The sequence below is a fragment of the Lycorma delicatula genome, chromosome 5, assembly GCF_047948215.1.
Source record: "Lycorma delicatula isolate Av1 chromosome 5, ASM4794821v1, whole genome shotgun sequence".
NCBI lineage: Eukaryota > Metazoa > Arthropoda > Insecta > Hemiptera > Fulgoridae > Lycorma > Lycorma delicatula.
The window spans coordinates 89,533,378-89,555,056 of record NC_134459.1 but is presented as its reverse complement, the minus strand read 5'-3'; the positions used below and the strand labels follow the sequence as shown (position 1 = coordinate 89,555,056).

The 21,679-nt window shown below is 31.6% G+C and overlaps 1 protein-coding gene and 1 long non-coding RNA gene across 2 annotated transcripts in view; one reads left to right on the top strand and one right to left on the bottom strand.

Annotated features, from left to right (window-relative positions):
• LOC142324471 (modular serine protease-like) overlaps positions 1–21,679 on the top strand; it is a 59,802-nt gene that overhangs the window by 28,915 nt on the left and 9,208 nt on the right. The window contains exons 8-11 of the mRNA XM_075365296.1: positions 3,618–3,850; positions 10,162–10,374; positions 12,554–12,715; positions 17,683–17,807. Of these exons, the coding sequence (XP_075221411.1) occupies positions 3,618–3,850; positions 10,162–10,374; positions 12,554–12,715; positions 17,683–17,807 (733 nt within the window). The remainder of the gene's footprint in view (positions 1–3,617; positions 3,851–10,161; positions 10,375–12,553; positions 12,716–17,682; positions 17,808–21,679) is intronic.
• Positions 475–19,818, bottom strand: LOC142324472 (uncharacterized). The gene is made up of 4 exons (XR_012756301.1): positions 19,608–19,818; positions 19,144–19,246; positions 14,333–14,503; positions 475–920 (listed from the first exon to the last, which is right to left on the bottom strand). It is a non-coding gene; the product is annotated as an uncharacterized LOC142324472 (long non-coding RNA).

The window sequence follows — 21,679 nt, the reverse complement described above, 5'->3', positions numbered from 1 at the left end:
CAAATCATATTAAAAAAAAATTACCAACTAAATAATAAATATAAAATCATTAAAGTAAATAATACTGACAAAAACTTATCAATGATCATGAACAATTAAGGAGCTATTCATTTATGAAATTACAAATTTTAAAAAAAAATTAAATTTTAAATTATTTATTTACAAATATAAACCTTGCATTTTAAACAAAATCCTTACAAGTATGATTTTTTTTTGTTTTTAAGTAGAATACCATATAGTGATGATAACATTGAAAAGGTGATTAATTAATGTATTAGGTTTTGCTGCTCTTCAGGACTTAAATTGTGTGACATCAGACTAAATGTTTTACAAAGCCACTTGTAAGTGTCTTTGAAGTAAAAGATACTTACAGTTAATTATTCCAATTATGAGCCACTTGTAACTATCTTTGTAAAAAAAAAAAAAAAATGAGTCTATCTGCATTTATCATCTTTATTTCATAACCTTCTTTATTTGAACATGTTGGTTTTAAGCCTAATAGCTGTTCATATAAAAACTTAACTATACTTGTAGAGTATACTGTAAAAAAAAAAGATAAACTTAAAATAAAATCTTTTAATCAGCAAACTTATTTTAGACACAAGAACTGTATGATGTACAAATCAGTACAGAAATGTGTTTATTCTGAGTATAAAAGTAACCAATGTTTTGGTATTTGTTTAATGTAAAACTACAAAGTAGTGAATTCTGCTGGGCCAGTTTGATTTTATTCATTTCTGAATGTATATAACTTGCAGATCAACTTTAGCCCAAACCTCAAGGCCAGGACATTTGGAGCAACATGATTTGTTCATAGTAAAAATGCTTTCTGTACAGGATCATTTCTATTTATCTTTTTTGATGTTGTAGACTTTCTTGATTGGTGTAAGCCATAATATTTATTTGTAGGTTACAGCACTCTGTAACAAAGAAACAACCGTTATACTTAGCTACAAATTGTAAATGTTCATCTAAAGTTCCTCTCTACATTTACCAAATTACAAAAAACTATTTGACAAACCAAAATTATTTTATAATGATCATTATTTTCATTATTTTTTATGATCATGATTATTTTATAATTATTTTAATCTAATTTTAATGTTTGTCATGTGTGGCTTCGTGACATCAGGATTACACCTGTCTTGTATTATATCTGTGTTCTATCTTCATTTTAGTAATTAAACAGTATTATATTTGTTTAGTATGCTACTTCACTGTAGTACAATTGTAAATAATTTTATCCAGTAGTTATTCAAATTTAACACAATCAAAAATGTCTAGATGGTTAAAATAGAAAAAATATAATATTACTCGGTTATTTTTTTATCATTTTTAACATTGTCAATTAAGATTATGCTAGTATCAGTGGATTTTTTAATAAAATGCATCCTTATAAAAATGATAAAAACATTTTCACCAGAAAGAATATGTAAATTGTTCTAAATTCAACAAAATATTCTTTACAAATATAATAGCAACTTTTTATGTTTTAAATTTTTCTAATTTTGCACTGCATTTTTTCATTGATCACCAATATTTATTATATGTTATACTAAATACTACTTCGTATTATTCAAAGTTTAATGTAAAAATATTTTTAGAGATTATTTTATATGCATGTACAACATAATTATATATGTAATTTTCTCACAACATAAGAATCTTCTTAATAGACATGCACTTCATATTCTGAATTGAGAGATGGTATGTGTGTGTGTGATCATACATTCCATGGGGAATAAATGACTCTCATTAAGTCCTAAAGAAACTACCATACATGTAATTCAACAGTAGATTGTTAGGAGTGTTTGTAATTTCTAATAAAAGTAATTGAAAACTGTAAACTGAATGTTAAATAATTTAAAAATAAAGATATAAATTTTCAATTAAATATTATTGTTTGCAACGTTTCATTAATATTTTATTAAAATAAACATCTTATGATTACCATTAACATTCATAACAACTTGTATTTAGCTATCAACTTTGATCATATTTAATTTAAAATGTTATGTTAACAATTGCAGATTAAAGAATGCTATATTATAAAGTGTACTACTTACTGTATGACCAAGACATTTTATGTTTTTAAGAGTCTAAAACTTAAAACTTTTAAGTGGTAAATAGTTGTTGTCTGGCAAATGAAGTGGAACTTAGACCGCAACAATTTCTCAATAAATTATTATAAAAAAAGGCAACATATACTAAACCAACATTTGTTGTTTTCTTATTTTGTTTGTAAAGAAGTTATTCAATCAACAATAAATATCACCTTTTAATTCTCAAGGAAAACATGGGGAAACCAGTTATTCATCCATTTTTTTGTACACTATATCTGGGCTCTAGAACTATGACAAAACATATTTTTAGAATGTGTGATTTACATGTTAAAATATAAATGGCCTTAAACAGAGCTAAAAAAATGAGCACCTGTAGCTTCACCCTAATCGAATTTCAGGTCAATTTATCCAATATTTTGCCATTGGTGGACCTTTGGAAAAGAGATGCTATCTCCACATTTGGTATATTGGGAAAAGATTTTTTGCATTAATAAACAATTTTACAACAGAAATTTAATAATAAAGCTATTTAAGATAATAAAGCAAGAATCGTATTACTGTAGAAAATGAAAATTACTGTGTAAAATGTAAAATAAAAATGTTTGGGAAAATTTTGTGATTTGATTATATTCAGCAGAGGATAAATTATGATCCATATTTGTGTAAACTCAGCCTAATATTTTTTAATAACAGAAATGTAACTTTTAGAACCAACATTTTTACTACTTGATACTATTGTTTTAAATTTTGTACACTTTTACTCGCCTTAGTACATTATACATCACACGTTAAGGCTTCCATAAATTCACTATCATAGGTAAACCTTTTTCTTTTTTTCCTGTTTAGCCTCTGGTAATTACCGTTCAGATAATACTTCAGAGGATGATATTTATGAGTGTAAATGAAGTGTAGTCTTGTAAAGTCTCAGTTCGACCATTCTAAGATATGTGGTCAATTGAAACCCAACCACCAAAGAACACCAGTATCCACAATTTAGTATTCAAATTTGTGTAAAAATAACTAACTTTACTAGGACTTGTACGCTGGAACTCTCGACTTCCAAATCAGCTGATTTGGGAAGACACATTCTCCACTAGACCAACCCAGTGGGTTGTCACAGGTAAACCTATTAGAATGTTGTCTTAACGCTGCGTGTTCAAAGATAGGCCATATTTCAATTATGTAAAATACACTGCAAATATTTTTTTTAATGCTTTACAAGGCGGAAAACGTGCATTTGAAAAAATTATTTTTCCTGCATTTTCCTCGAAAATGCAAACATTGCGTGTATTGTTGTTTGAAGAAGTTCTTTAATAATTAATCTTAAAGGAAGAAACTTCCGTTCATTACTAATTGGATTATTTATGATAATCTATTGAGAAATTATTGCAGTCTTAAGTCTTTTGCCAGATTATACTCAACTATGTTTGTGCAATTATTTTTTACCTATTGTGTCTGTGCATGTATATATATATATATATATATATATATATATATATCAATGTATTTATATAAAGTTTCAGTTATAAGTAATACCATTTTTTTTTCTTACAGCATTCTAGGAGGTAAATGTTTACTTCCTCCATTTTCCACTGGAACAAAGTATGCTAGATCCAAGTGTTCAAATTTTGAAGAATGTGTTGCGATTGAAGAAAATGAAATGATAGATAACTTCCAACACATTTTTATAAACTGTAAAGAAGGTTTTGCATTAAGAAATGTGGATAATAATTTTGTTGCAGTCTGCGTACTTGGAAAATGGCAACCGGAAAATACAGCATGTGTTAGTAAGTAAGAAAAACCTCACAACTTTGGAGTTATGTTCACTACCTATTTCCTAAACTCAATTTAGAAAAATATATATTAAGTACTGTTTTACATCATAAATACCAAATTAATTTGTTGCTTCCATTATCTATTTATTTATTTTTTTTTTTTAAGCTAGGTGCATATGAAGCAGCTAAGATATAAGTAATATAAGTTTCATCTAAAATATACAGTCCGGATTAATCTCTCAGAGAGTGTTGATGTTTATATGATATATAGTGATAAACAGAGAAAAGTTACAGTTTTAGCATTGTATTATCTACTTTACAGCACGCTTGTAGTCCTGATGAACACCTCCAAGGCAACCGGTATTTGCCGTTAAGCAAAACACAGTCACCCCAGAGTCTCCTGGCAGCAGTTTCTGGCCACCCTAGCTAACCCCCTTCTGGGGCTTTCCCACCGGGGTCTCCCCAACTTGCTCTTCCTCTTCCGACTTCCTCTTCTGGAGAGCCGATATGCCCTTCCTCTAAGAAGCTACCCATTTCGTCCCTACTCTAACAGTTCCAGATGTGCGTTTCGCCATCCTTCACTTCGCTACCCACTCAAACCTTGAGGGTTCTTTATGCCGCCATCGGGGAGTCCCAACTCCCCAACTCTTGAATGTTGGCAGACCCGAACACCCTAGGCAAAAAGGCTACATCTCTGGCCCTGCACATCGCCACGCTTCAACCCTTTTTTTAAATTATAACTTTCAGTCGCTCACACATACATGGGTGCATCTCAACCTACTTCTATTAAAAAAACCCTTGATCGCGGCTTCATCAAGCATCGCATGGCCATTACTTCCTTACATCAAGCATTTCTCATCAATACGTCCTGTTACTACCCTCATAGAGCGGCCTCCTCGAGAATTTTCTTTTCTTCCTTTGTGTCCAGAATTCTGCCGACCATTTTAACCACGGCGTTCCATTCGCTCATGCCTAGGAGCACGTACCTCACGCTGTTATTTGGGGTGAGCCATTCCCATCTGTATCCTGACATGAACCCACCAAGCACATTCCAACCCCGTAGGGGAAGACACCCGACTAGTGACGTTCTGGTTGCTGCCACACCCCCCTGTTCCTTGCCCTGTTGGGCTTTAACGGGAGTCGTCTACTGCCCTCTTACTTTTTACATCTGATTGTTAATAAGCCTGGCCTCGTTGGGATGCCATCGATGTAAATGCCACGGTAGACATTTGCATCAGTGAATTAATAACTCAGCTTATTGCCTTCGCTGTAGGCCTCGTCCGGACATCTTGAATGTCCTCCATCGTATCCCTCTGAACTGGCTAACCGAGCTCGCGGAAGCGCGAACCAACAAGCCAGAGTCAACCAACCTAAACCTAGCCAAACTATCCCTGAAAGCTCCATGTCCCAAAAGAAATTTAGTAATATGCCGATTGTGCAGCTAATCGCTTGCAACATTTGGAAAAATACCATGCATGTATCGACCAGTAGAAGAATCATTCCACCTAGCTTGCCAAGAGTCAAAACCTTGGTCTTCAATTTCCCGCATACGCTCTGAAGAATCCTACCAGGGATATGCTTACCCAAGGTAAAATCGATGCTGGTACCATGAAAACCTCCGCAAACCAACTGCACCGGCGAAGGTAAGAAATTCACTAGCTGCATTAAACGCATCAAAATGATGCTGCGTGATGAAACCTTCGATCAATTCGCTGCTATCATCCGTGATCCCATTGTGCCAAAGAGGCGATTTGGCATTCGCATCAACTCCTGTAAGAATAGGACGACCCGCTACCAATCTAACAATCCTATCCCATCTTTCCAAATGGTATGCAGTGGGATCCCTGCACTGAAAGTACGAACTAAAGACAACCAGGTCTAGATCATCCACGGCAAGTTTAACAACGACGTGATGGGTGTCAGAGGTCTTCCGTATGAAGATGCTATCTAAAGACTTTCTGCACAGTATGACGGATTTGCTGTCACAACGAAAAACTTGTTCCAACCTGGAAAACCTGGCAGATCACCCCTGACCACGTACGGGTGTTGCAGAAGAACAACATCAAGGCTCCGTCTCTCGACAACTTCACCTAAATCAATTTGGACTGCATAGGCACCCTGGGCATTTAGCTAACCAAATCTAACCATCAAGGGAGTTGAAATATATCTGAACTACCCTCTTTTAACTACCACGCTCCTTGCTATTCACGGAGTGCCTATGACTTATGCAAAATCTTACAGTTGATGCAAGTCGGAGCCTCTTTTTTCTGCAGATATACGTCACGCTTGTGACTCTCTTTAGCACAATGCACACAGACCGTCGCATACTTACAGAATTTGGCCCTATGGCCGAAGCGACAACATTTGAAACATCGCTGCACGTCAAGGTATTCCTTGACATGACAGGATGTGAAATCCAGGAAAATTCTTCCCTCCGACAAGAATTTCTGGAAGAGACCAGCTCCTAATTCAAAAACCCCGTGATACTGAGCGGCATCATACTTTCCTGTTTTGAAGACTAGCCTGCACGTCTTTTTGAACATAGACTCATCCAAGTCGGTGTCCTGCTCCCTCATCAGGGTCAGAACCTCCTCATCGGCGAGACCGCAGTCGATGTCATAGACTATGACACGGGGCCTACGACCTCGCTTGAAGTCTACCTTGACCCCAAGCTTCTGCACTGTAGGAGAGTACTTGATGACCTGGACCGTCTCCTTGTAGTCGGCAACCACAATTAGGCCCTTGCTGGTCTCTTTTATATTTAATTCACAGGCTCTACCGGCTGTCACGAAAGGCAGCCTGGAAGCCTTTTTTCAAGTGAGAACTTGTCTTAGTCGATCCCTCTGCCTTGTTGACGAACAAGATCTCCGGTTTTTTGGCCTGGCTGGCCTCTCTTTCACCGCGAACGACCTCAGTATAACGCTTGGGCTTTGCTGGAGCAGGAGCTTGTCTCTCAACCAGTTTGACCTCCTTGGTCTTGGAGGCTAAAGTCTCATAGCCTTCCGCCACAGCGGAAAAGGCCTCTTCCTCGTACCTGAGCCGACGCTGACGGGTAAAACCAAGAAATCAATGAGATAGTCCAGGTCAAACGCCCTGAACTGCCAGCGGGGCCAAGGCAGTTCAGGGCGACCTGTCTAGTCTGCGTACTGATTTCTTAAATGGTTCTACTGCAGGGTTTGAGTTACCTCGGACAGGTGTCTTTGTATCCATTTCCGAAGCCTCATCCTTCGACGAGGTCGTAGGAACAGGACCAGGCTTTCTCTTCCATCTGGACTTCCTGACCTCTACGAATTCTGTCATGAGCGGAGATTCCCTAGCCTGTCCTGACATCAACGAGACGCTAGCTATCTTCCTCCTACTTGAAAAGTTGGGCAAGCCCACTGGCGTGACTACTACCTGCAGTGAGCTTCGAGCAGCTCGAGATCTTCTGTATTACCCTCTTACTGTTTGTACCACTTGGCCGCTAGTGGATCAATCGAAAATGAGGCGGGTACGCGTCGATTAATCAGCACCTTGATACCTGCGCAAAAAGTGGAAATGACGAGTCTTAAAATCAGTGCTAACTGTGATAACAGCCTAGATCTAAAAAAAAACCAACACTGCTGGAGGATATACACACCACCAGAAAGTCCGAAAATAGATGAAACTAGACAACAGCTCGCAGACCACTGGACGCACTCAAGAAGACCAGTGATTTCATGCTCCCAGCAGCGAAAGCATGACATATCCGGCCGCCAGGGATCTATTTAGCAATACTGTCAACCGACTAGAAATCTTGTTGACGAGGTCAGTTTAGCTGCTTCCCTGGCCAGCAACACCACGGTTGCTGCATTTTGAGTACTGCTGTATGAGATCTAAGAACATCCTGATGTCATTGCCAGGTGTTAAAAGTCATCCTAATGTTAAAAGATGGTTAGAGTTAGTGAATTATGATTCAGAGCTGTGAATTATTTTTTCAAATAGAAAATAAAAATTTATCATTTGTTATATTTACTGATCAACATTTGCTAATATTTATGTATTTATTGAAAATCTTGGAACTTTTTTACAACAGTATTCTAAGGATCATACACCTTTTTTACTGGGCAATATAAACATTGGCATTATGTAACAGACTTATCAGAAGTACTAAAATTTATTAATGCTTTTTTTTGCATAAATCTAAAAATACATGGCAATAAATAAATATATTATGGTTAATCTAGGGTTTGATAACACTTTCTTTGATCATATATTTGTACGAAATCCATTGTCTTAGCAGTGAATAATGTTGAGAATTGCACTCTCATTATAGATAAAATGTTCAACTATGTTAAGTTATGAATTACACAACAGTTCAAAAAATGGCTGCCTGAATCAGCAAGAATAGTTATCAAAATCAAGTTATCAAGTGGTTATGATTAACTAATCAGGTTAATTAATAGACAAAAATACTAAGATGTTAAAGTCAAAGACATTAATTAATGTATCTTTTGCAGTTTTGCAGTCAGTGTTAGTGATTCTCCAAAGTTACTTAAAATAATATAAACTTAAACCATAGTGTACAAATAGACTTGTAGTATCAATAAGTAAAGGGGCATAATATAAATCCCAAAAAATGCGAGTGATGTTTGATAAATTTATACTTTGCTACAGCTTTGAAACTACAGCTGTTTGTATTATTACAGTCATTTAATAGTATTGTGTTAGTAGTGTTTTTGTCAATTAATATTTATTTTTGTTAATGTTATTTGTTCCTTTTTTATTAAAATTATTAATTTTTTTATTCATATTTTGAATTGAAATGACCATTAGGGCGATATGAATGAAAAATATTTTTTAAAGGATATTGAAATAATTTTGATTGTTAATTTATTCAAATTATGCCTTTATAAAACTACTACAAAATTATAAAAGGGGAACTTCAATAAAATAAAGTGTTATAACCGTTCTTGCGTAAGGTGCCATAAATTATAATTTTAATAAAATTAAAAATGATAATAAGCATTGGATCATGCAAACATTGATGCAATGTTATATGTTGGCTCTGCTATCTCAAACCTCAAGTTATCCCATATTATCAAGACTTAAGTATATATAGTATAGATTATTTAATAAACACATAACAGGACAGTGTTTAATAAGTATGTGCAAAAATAAAGAAGAAATAAATTTTGGGGAAATTTTTTTTATTTCGCAACATAATCACTTTCATTTATATACACTTCCATATTTGAATCAGGATCAACTTTTTTGAACCATTCCTTATAATATTATTTAATTAAACTTACACTTGTGGACAGTTTTCACTTATGTAAATATTTGTGTGAAGCATAATAATGCACCTGTTCATTTGAAATGCTTGTTGTCTTAGCATCTCATGCACTTTCAATTTTCTGTGTGTGGAGGATACATATTACATGGATTTTTTCAATATTATATGCAATTGTAAACTCCAAAGCTGCTCTCCAGAACATTAAACATCATTTATGCTTGTAAGATACCTCTTCTAAACCATTCTAATTGATGAGGCTGACACACCATAATATATATCCAGCTTGGCTTTGGTTTGCTGTATACTTTGTCTTTTAAAAAGTAATGTTTGATCACCACATGAAATTCTCTTTTATTCATTTTTAACAAATCACAATATTTGTTCGATTCAAATGACTGCCAATAACAGAATTATGAATGTACCTAACTGAAACTTGGTAGTCATGAAGTATGGTGACCAGTCTGGTCATGAATTTGAATTGTTTAGATTGTATTTAAAATTATTTTTCACTTACAATTTGGACTGTTTAAAGGTATCTTGTTTAACATTTATAGTTAACTATTTTGTTTAAATAAACTGAGATGGCAATATTATTGTTCCACTTTTACATAACACGGGAAAAATAATATTTTGTACTAAATTACTTTTTTACCTACTTTTATTTACTTTTTAACATATCTTTTGTGCTTATTTAGGTTTTGTGTTAGCATTTTTAATTTAATTCCCTTTAATTCTTAGTTAAAACTTCTAATTTCTAATTTTCTACTATTCTAATTTTATTAACACTTAATTCATATCTATTGATAATGATTATAATCGTTTAACAAATTGAAACACATATTGTAATTATTGGACTTTCATATTGTAAATAGTTTTGAGTTTTTTCTTTTTTTAATTTTATTTTAATAACTATTTGTCATAGCTCATGCTCTCAATTAATTTTAGAATCTTCAGGACAGTATTTACAGTGTTGATTGATACACTCTTTTATTACACTACAGAGATAATCATATACATCTTATTTAAACTAAAACATATATTACTACTGATTACCTGTTTTTCATTTCAGAACTCTGTGAACCTCTCAAGTCTAGATCATTAAAAGTATTTTGCGAATATGCTGGAGCAACTGTTAACTGTGAAGAACCAGTGCGTGTTGGTACAATAGCAAAACTTACTTGCAGTGAAGGGTACCAACAGGAATTAACAGCAATACATTTTGTTAACCTTTGTCTGCCAGATGGCAAATGGCGTTTTAATGGAGTTCAAAGATGCACTTTTAGTAATGATATGTTTAACTTATTCTATATTTTTAACCCCTTATTTCTCTTATTGTGTGTGTGTGTTAAATAATAAATAATAATAATAGTAATCAAAAAATAAAATCTAAATAGATTAAATTCAGTAATGTGTACTACTCCAAATAAACAGTACAAAAATTACATATTTTTTTAAATATCTACGTAATAGATAACTTTTCATTTTGAGTGTGTGGACTGTGTACAAGTGTTTTAAATGTTTAAAAAAACAATCATAATCGCTTTGAATTTTGATTTTCTCATGCCTTCCAATGCATGGATTGAGCATAGTTTATGGATCATAAGCAAAAAACCAAGATTTGTCACATGTTATCACTCTTTACAAGAAGTTTGGGTCATTCAAACTGTCAGAACAAACATTTTCACGAGCTTGTTTTTGTTCGATTGTGTGAATTTTAGGCACTATTTTTGCTTGATAAAATTGTTATGATGTTCAGTGTCAAAAGCCTTCTAAAAATCTAACCAGATGGCATCAACCTGTATTTGGTTTTGACCTTTGGTATGATGAAAGATAACATTTCATTTACAAAAAACATGCTGTAATTGATCAGTAGTTTTATTCAATGAATCATAGAGGTGGCCATGAACTACTCTTTCAAAATATTTTGCAACCACTTTTAAAAGAGATATAGGTCTATAATTAAAATTATGTGGTTATTGTTAGTTTCATGTCCTCTTTGTTAATAATAAACTTTGTAACTGTTTTCTTCTTACTTATGTAAGGCACATAAATATGTTAATCTAGTTGGGTTCAACAGCTGTTTTATAATATATCTTTTGTTTTATAATACTATTGTTAGTTAATTCAATTCAGTTAAAGATATGTTTAATGTTAAATCAGTTGAGTTTAAAAGATGTATTTAAAGTGAATTCAGTTCTGTTAAAGATGTAATGTAAAATGTGAATCTAAATAAAATGCTTTTATATAATACTACTTAAAATATAAATATAGTACATGTATATAATAATTAACCTCAACAGTCTGAAATAAGTTGCTAATTATATAATATTAAAATAAATGAAATATATCTAAAGCTGTTTACAAATTACATATAAATAAAAATATAATTGATCACACTAAAAAGGAATTTATTGAAAGACAATAATGATTCAGCGGTATAAGTTCTGAATACTGGAAGGTGCATTTAGGCATAGTTATTCAAAGAGTCATTACTTTTCTTGGTGTTAGGTATAACTAGTACCCTTTTCCAACAATCAGGAAATTTGCCATAATCAAGACTAAACTTAAAAATCCACACCAAAACAGTTGAGATTAGCTGTGTCTTTAATGAAGATGGGTTGCATCACTTCCAACCACAGATAGACTTCTTATTTTTGCATTCCATTACGATATTTTTTCTCAGTAAAACGAGAATGCCTGCTGTATCTGTAATGTGATGGTCATCAGTATAATTAAATCTATGCTTACTATTCACATGTTGGCAAGTGACTAGAAATTCTTTCCTACTTCCTTGCTAAGTTCTTTGGCATCTGTAATAATTTTGTCTTGAACTTTAATTGGACATATTCCACTAGTTTTTTAGGATTTCATATATTTAAAGAGGTCTGCTGTCTATACTAGATGCTCTTCTTTTTTCTTCCAGTGCTATCCCTCTGTAGCCAATCTTTAATGTTTTTCCTTAACAGAACAAACTCAAACTCACCTTAACTAGGATCTAATTTGGTTCTCTTGAAGTTTCAATGTTCCACTTTCTTATGCTTAACATTTTTAATGAGTTCTTTGGAAAACCAATGAGGAAAGGAAGTTGATATATTCTCCTCAAAGTAAAATTTGTTTACAAAAAGGGATCTGTGAATAAATAACAAAAAAAAAAATTAACAGATTTTAAACAACAAAACTGTCAAACTTTGTAATCATGGACAAGTATGTATCAGATGAAATGTTATTTATTTTCTGTGAAGGAATATTTACACATAAGTTTAAGCTTAAATCTGATAGATAATTTTTATTGATTACATAATCATTTCAAACTAAGAAAAGTAATCCCTGGACCTATGGTTTACAAACCAAGTAGTTTACCACTGAGGTAGTCAAATGGTACTTACATTAGTCTTTCTTCAAAATAAAGTATGTATATCTTAGATTTCTTTAAATTTGATGCAATTATTATTAATTTCTAGAGTGTGGAGAGCTTAATTCTCAGAATAAATTAATAACAGATGGAGTAACGGCAAATAGACAATATCATCCATGGAATGCTGGCATTTATAAAGGATTACGTAATGGAACATTTTTTCATATCTGTGGAGGAACATTGATAACACCACTTAGTGTTATAACAGGTAAAATGAATGTCATATTTTATCTCATAAAAGAATATGATTTTTATAAAATGCTTATTTTTATAGTTTTTGGAACCAATTTTAATAATTTTATAGTTTGAATAATCGCTTATGTACCGTATATTTTTATACTGTTCTTCTCAGAAAACCTTCCTAACTCCTTAACGACTGAATATACAAAAGTGGGACCTTTTTAATCAATCTCCTGATCCAGAAAACTAAATGTAGAGTCAAAACATAAAATCCATAATTTTGCCAGACTTCTCTGAAGATTATCTTGAGTTGGCGTCGATAATAATTTTGAATTGAACTTTAATTGGATGTATTCCACTAGTTTTCTTTGGAATGGTGTTCATGTATTTAAATAGGTTTGCAGACTTTACGTTATGCTCTTCCTCTATATTCCTGTTTCTCCCATAGTATCCTTCTGTAGCCAATCTTTAATTTAACAGAGCTAACTGATCTTAATAAGGCAATCTGGTTCACTTGAAAATTCAATGTCCAACTTTCTTATGATAAATGCATTTAATTATTTTGGAAAACCAGCTAGGAAAGGAATTTTTTTTCAAGGCTTCTTTTAAAACTTTTAACACATTTTAACTTTTAATTTATGTTGTATTGTCAAGGGTGTGACACTTTAATGATGGAAAGTTCATATCTTCCATTGATCACAATAAGAAAATTACTTGTTTATCAGACAAAATTTTAACAGTAACATTGAGTGTAATGAAATCTTTTGGTGTGACTTAAGAGATTTGTAAACAAAGTGTTTAATATAAATTATGCATTCTAAGAGAACAAAAAATATTTTTAAAACCTAAATTATAAAAAACCAGAATTGAAATTTTAAAACAAAAACATAGAAAAACGCAATAGGATTATGTTTCCTTTCCCTTGAATTATCATCCTGCAAACGCTTCCACGTTTTACATTTTAATGAAAGATACTATCAATAATAATTTTTAGAGGTCATTATATTTTTTTATGCAAAGTCTAAGGCCCCAATCTTTGGGTTGTGAAGAAGTATAGAATCCAAGAAAAGGTTACTTCCATGTACTGAACTTAGCAAATAAGAACATAATTATAAAGCATTACTGTGTTTGTAAACAAGATTGATTCTTGGAAACTATCACTAAAATAATAGATAATTTCAGACCAACATTAAACTGGACTATCTTGCTCACGTACAATCTAAAATGAATTTTTAGAAGTGCTAAAACCTTGCTGTTGGGGAAACAATTATTTTTTTAAAGTAATTTCTTTTAAATATTGAGATATAAGAGTAATACATTTTTTTAATAGGTACTTATTTACCTAATTCCTTTTCTCATATTCTGTTTTCAAGCAATCTTTTAGCTGAAAATATATTTGTTACATGAAATACTACTAGTATGTTAATTCAAATCAGTTTTTAAAAATTATTAAGATTACTATAGACAAAAAAGTCTATTAAAGATAAGCAAAAAGCTTGTAGGCCACCTGATAAGAGGCACAAGTCATTTCTGAATTTCTGTTGCCCTATTCAAGAATAACATGCATCCAAGCAAGCATACTAAAGAAAAGAAATGCAATGCTTTCTTGTTATTTCCTTCAATCTCAATATGATACTGCTCTTACCACACCAAATATAGATGATTCTCCCCAATCAGTGGCAATTCACATGTTTATATTTGCAGGATCTGCCAATAAATGCTTCTTGTAATTTGATGCTGCATATTCAGCTCAGCCATAATAAAGAGTGGAACAGATAGTGCAAAACAAAAAAATGATGTAGTCCTTTGTTGTTATCTAAAACGATTCCAGAAAAATTCTAAAAAGTGAGAAAATAATGTAATAACAGAAAAATATTTCAGCTAGGTATTTTAGTAGGCGTACCCTAATTTAAAATTAAATCTAAATTCTTTTTTAAATAATTTTAATAAGATTAACAGAAGTTTATAAATGAAAACAAATATGTTATATGTAGATTCCAGGAAACACTAAACCATTTAAAAAACTCAATACGAAAATATAAATGTGAACTCTGCGTTACTAGTTTGGTTTTAGATATTCATTTTATATCATGTCAAATTTCAACATTATTGTTTATGGCACCAACACAGAACATATGTTTATGAACATTACATTATATTTTAAAAAAGGTCATTGATAACATGCTATAACTTTGCTCTGAAATACATTTCAGGGAAAAATAATTTATTATAGTAAAGAAAGTTAATACATTCAGGAGAGAAAGTGATAATTAGATTTATAAAGTTTTGGTGACATCAAAATTATTTCAGTAAAATGTATGGAGGTAGAATCTGAAGAAAATTACATTGTGCACTGGAGTAATGAAAGTGTAATGAAAAAAATAGTTTAATTATTACTTTTTATTTTTATTCCATTATTTTATAGAAACTGATATTACAATAACTGGAACCTATAAATATACTGGAATAACTGGAATATACAATAACTGGAATTTATAAAAGGTGTTGAAAATTATCTCTTCCAACATCAGTACAACACTGCACATGTTTCCATCGGTTTTCAAACACTTTAACCAGCTGATGTACTGGAATGTCTTGTACGTTTGCTGTTATTGGAGTTTTTAGTTAATTAATCATGCATGGTCTGTTTTGATACACTTCTTGTTTCGCTACCCCTCCATTGAAAGTAAAGTCTGGAGACTCAGATTGGGTGATCGTGCAAGCCACATAACAATTGAAATGATTCGTTTAATGAAGACATTTTGTAAAGAGGTGTTATCGGCCTGTTAGCTGTGTGAACTGTGGCGCCACAGTTCATTGGAACCAACCATGATTGATTTCTTCTTCTGTTAACTGATTAATAAAGTTTGTTAAAACAGATCAATCACTATTTCAAAAAAAAATTGGATCCACAATGAGCATTCTGCTCATTCTTACCCAGACTCCAATTTTCACTTGGTGTAATGATTGTTCATGTAATTCACAGGGGTTAGTTGTTGACCACAGTCATGTATTTTGTGAATTAATATATCCTCCCAGATGGAACTGAGCTTCATTTGTAAAAACATAATGTTGAGGATATCTATGGAATTTTAGTGAATAAAAGATTAAACCATTGATAATTTAGCCTTTTGCATGATTTTCAATTTTTGAACACATATTATTATGTAGGGGAAAAGTTTCAGTTCTTTTCTTACCATTTTATGTTCAGTAGCAATTCTGATATCTTTCTGCTCCATTAACTTACATATTGATTTAGATGGTGTTTCGGCCATAGCATCTGAAATATCAAGCAACTTTGGTTCATTTAGTTTAAGTTGTCTTCAATTTGATCGAATCTTCAAAGAGCCTGTTGCCCAAAATTTGTTAATAAGAGAATTACATTACGGCGAGAAGTATTTGGGAACTTTTCAGAAAACTTGTTCACTAAATCAATATACTTGTCACCATCGTGAAAGACATGTTCAATAAGAAAAATGCATTCCTCTTCCAAAAGAACCATTTTTTTCACAAACTATTGATTTTGATAAACAAACAACACAAATCGTAGTTTATTTCATCACAATTCAACTACTGACATCTTGGTTTATTACTGAGCAACGTCCAACGAACTCACATAGCAACCACTCTAATGCCGAAAGAACAGAATGCTATACATAATTGTGAAGCATACTGCACACAGACTTTCTAAATGTTACATAAATTAAAAAACGTTTCTACATGAAATCATACAATTTACTACTTAATTGTATCAATGTCTTGCTCTAGGGGCAGACATTGCATTTTTATATGAACTTCTTTATTTATTTTAACTTGTAGAACATAGAACATGTCCTTAAATACTTAGGGATAAGTCCTTAGGATGTGGTTCTGAATATCATACAAATGGAAGGAATATGTTATGTTTGAATTTGATGACCAAGAATAGATGCAGATGGAACAAAATGATTGTCAACTTGATTTTGATAACACCGGGTTAGTGGCAGACTTCACTTAGAACCAATGATAAACTAAGTAAAGTGTCATTGGAGCAGCAGATAGGACTATACTTACTAGTGATTATATGTTAATTGTTAAGATCACTAATATAGTTTTGCAAAGGTTTTGCATAAATCAATGAAGAAAAATATATAAATCAACTTGAAAGAATGTTTTAGAGATATGATGGTTTTCCAGAAACTATAACGCAAGGAAAATTAAAAAGCAAAGAGTTTAGATTTCTATGACTTTAACAATATTAACTCTAAACAAAGATTATACAAAAATGTGAATAAAATACTTTTAATTGCTTAGAAGAGCCGGCCTCTGTGGCGCAAGTGGTAACATCACTTTCTTTCATCCAGAGGTCCTGGGTTAGAATCCCAGTCAGTCATGTCATTTTCACACGCTAAAAAAAATTGTTATTCATCTCATCCTCTGAAGTAATACCTAACAGTGGTCCCAGAGATTAAAAGAAAAAGAAATCGCTTAAAAGAAAAAAAAGAAAAATTGTAGCAATATCTTTTCCAGCACTACAAGACACCAATGGAAAAGTTAAAAAAAAAAATGGAAAAGTGAAGGATAGGGTTAAACTGGAAAAATTTATACAAACTATAGACCGATTAAAAAGATATGAGGGAAAAGTTAACAGTCTGAAGATCGTAGACCAAATTTTAAAGAGCATTCAAAACAAATAACAAACTTATTAAAATCATAGCAAGAATGGTCTAATTGTGAGAGAAGATTCTATTAAAAGTCATAATTTAATCCAATACCACAATTTTAAAACATTTGAATGTTGAAAAACCTTTATCAAACTATTCTTATAATAGAAACAGAAATCCAATGAGGAACATTCTGTCCAAGAAGATCCAAACCTATTTAGAGAAATACACATTGTTACACTATTACACTATATAATAAGGCATTAGGTCTAAATAGTACATTTATAAGAAATTTATCATCTATAAATTGAGATATATTACTAACATTATGTTTTCCTTACTGATTTTACAGCTGCTCACTGTGTTACTTTTAATGATGGAGTGAAAGTAAAACCTGCCACGAGATTTAGAATCACTTTTGCCAAACAATATATAAAATATGATGATAAAAGAGACAATGAAGCAGTGTACAGGAATGTATGTACAACTTAAAAAATTATTTATTAATAATTAAAAAATTTTAAAAATATTTTTATAAATAAATTGATTATGACAAAGTATAGTCACAAATATGCTGCTAAAAGGATCTCTGTGCAAGGTAATGTACTGTGACATGCATTTTCAACACCTGATTGGTTATCAGCATACGCAAACATCATTACCCTGAATATAAATTTTTAAAATAGATTTAAATTCACTGAAGGATAAGCAATTACTTTTTCCTGTTCTGCTCAAAGTTCCCTGCCAAAGTATGGCAGAAGTTAAATCTTACGTATAAAGTAACATGATTACAGTTACATTAACATTTAATGTAACCATCACTTCAATGGATTCATCCTGCATAATCTGTTCACCAGCCGATGGATATTGTAAACCAGCTCTGAGTTCGACCTCAACTTCCGACTGGGTGCCACCTGCCGCACGAATCTGGGTATGCAGTTCAACAGTGTTAATACCGCGCAAGATATTAGCAGTGTCGATTTCACCGACCAACTGCACATCTTCTTCATCCTCAGAAAGAATCACTCTTCTTGCACAATTCATCTATTTAAAATCGAATTTATTTTTTTTTTTTTGTAAGAGCGCCTAAATTTTTTGAATATATAATTTTCTCAACTTCATCAATAAGTAAATTAAGGATATGAAGTGACGAAATACAAAAACTGGCTAAAGCACAAACAGATGCAGCAGCAAGTTCGCTGCTGCATAGTATAAAACTATGACGATTAACAATTGCAATTTTCCACTGCCAAAATTTCAAAATTTTTATTTCATAATTAAAAATATCATTTCTACTATACAAACCATTAGAATAATTAATTCATATATGAAAAAATAATTATATGCTTCAATAAACTTATAAATAAACAAGCGGAAGCCAACAGCTTCATTCTTCACTTTCAACTTTCTCTTTGGATATAAATTCATTCAAATTATTTTTTTTAAATATTTAATCCCACTCCAGCCATCACAATGTAGTGGACGGAATATTTCTGAAAATGGAATGAGATTTTCCACTATCACTTTAACTGCAAAAGATACTTCTATTTCCACTTCATTTTCATAATCTTCAGGATCTAAAGTATCAGTACTATATCTGTTAAATAATCGTTCACATTCATCAAATAGATCGTCTAAACCAGAAGGGTCATCCGGAACCAAGTTCCACTTGGTTTGACATTCAGGAGTGTTATTAAAACAAATATCACATACTTCTTCCTCAACTGCGTGCATATTAGTTACACAAAATTAATTTCTGTTTTGCAAACACATTTTATAAAATAAATACTAATAATATAATAATTATTATTACCTTAAACAGAAGTGCTGTAATAAATTTATATTTGTAAAGATTTCCAAAATTTTATTCAACACTCCGTTTTTTTTAAGTGTTTTAAAAATGATTTTATTTCAATCTGAAAAAGAAATTATAAAATAAACTAATAGTAGTTACGCTAACAAAGAGTAAAACATTGTACAATAAAAAAATATATCTTTTACAATCATTAGAGTGATGCAAACCACTAAATAGTAAATACCAAGTTTTACTTCCAGCTTATAATTACACGACTGAATTTATTCTTAAACATGTTAGTACATAAATATGCAAATCCTTTATTTTATTTAAAAGACTAAAATATGAAAAACTATAATTCAAAAAAATAATTATTTAGTTACATTTAATTTTATTCATTTATTTAGTTCCATTTAATATTTAAATAGTTTTGTAAGTACATTTAATTTTAAAAAATAATAATTAATATTCGTTTCACTCACCTGAATTAAGAAGATCAAAAAATCGTCGATGTAGAACTGACAGCAACGCAGACACACTGTGCACTGATAGAACGTAACATGAGCACGGTAAAATTTAGCAGGTATTTATATAAATCTATTGATCTTGAATTGCCATTATTTTTATTATCAACAAGTGCAAAGCAATGTAAAAATTAATAACAGATCGTAAATTTATAGAAAACAAGTATGGTAGTATAATAAATAACTATGATTGATGGAGGGAGTGGCGTCATTGATGATGCAGGAGTGACGTTTTGATGACCCGTGAGTGAGTAAAAAGGTCAATGTTCTCCCAGAACCAGATTTTTACACTACTGAGATTATCCGGGAAAAATCCTGATGTGAATGTAGGAAATGTATTTTCAAAGACATATACATCTCATATCTCTATATGAAATAAGAAGTTAATTAGCAATACCGTGGTAATTGTCAGATTTTTTCTCGCCGAGAAAATGTTTGAAAACGTCTTTAAATGAAGCCCAAGCTGCACTTTCCACATTATTAAACTAGTTAAACACATCATCTTTGATCAGCTCTCTTATTTGAGGACCAACAAATATTCCTTCTTTAATTTTTTTTTCTTAACTTACACTCGGAAATTTCAGGACTATCCTTTTTTATTGCTTTTATAAAATGTTTCATTAGTCCTAGCTTGATAGGGTGAGGGGGTAAAAATATTTTTTTGGGTTCAACTAAGAGCTCATGAATAATATTTCTTCTTCTTCCACTCTTCCACTCTTTGGTAACATAATATTTATCCCTAGCTTGGCTGTCCCTTTCACAAAGAAAACACATGTACTTAGTATAGTCTAACTGCTGCCTAGCAAAATAGCTATAACTTTCAAATCACCAGGTATATTCCAGCTATGTTTTTTTAATAATATATTTTTACAAGAACGTCTTTCATATGTCTTTTTCAAATTAATACCATAAGCGATGGTATCGAAGGATATTTGTTACCATTGTGTAGTAGAACCACTTTTAAACTATATTTGGACGAATCTACGAAAAGGCGCCAGTCCTCAGGTTTATGAACTTGTCCCACTTACAACATAAGCTCATCAATATTTGTGCAATAAACAGAATTATTTTCATCAATAAAGTACTGAGAAAGTTCTTTTTTTTGGCTTCGAAAGCTCAAACTTTTTGTATTTTTTTAAAGTAAATTCCAACCTTGCAGTATTGATCCAACAGTTCAGCTTGTTTTTTGATAAATTTAAATCCCTAACTAAGTTATGTAATTCACCTTGTGATATAAAATGTGGTTTATTGGAAGATAATTCAAAATCAAAATCATTGTTGTCTTCTTCAGTACTGCCTGATTCATCATCACTGCTTTCGAAACATTCATTCATAGGTGGCTCAGGAACTGGAATACTTTCACTGTGAGATACTGACCTGATTGCAGATTGCAATGAAGAATATTTTACAGTATGTTTAGATTTTTTAGAAGTTGTTAAACAAAAGTAACATTAAGTTATATGATCCTTTGGTTCATGCCAAACCATAGATACACCAAATGGCAGAGCCTAATATCTAGATACCCTTTATGTTTTTGATGATGTGAGTAGTGCCATTGACTTGATATATGTATGGATACATATGAGAATAGAGATTGTCCTAGTACACAGGAAAAAGCACTGCTGTTTTACTTTGAATAGTTATTTTGCATTGAAGCCTAGCTGAATATAATTGATACCACACAAAAAAAATAATAAATGTTATAGGATTCTACAGAAAAACCAAAATCTCTCTTTCTCAACACCTAAAATTTACTATGAACATTTATTTAAGTATATATGTTATTTACACAGGTGACCAATCTTTCATACTTCTTAGTTTTAAATTAAATCCAGTAAGACTTCAACAGACTTTTCAAATACAAGATCTAACTCCATTTTTCTTGCTTTGGATTAATTATTCTAAATATTTTGATATTCACTGGTTTATTGAAATAAATAAAAGTCCTTATTTAATTTATATTCCAAATTAATTTTTATAATAATCTTTGAACTTATACTTCATATATGCGAAATTATTGTAAATTAATT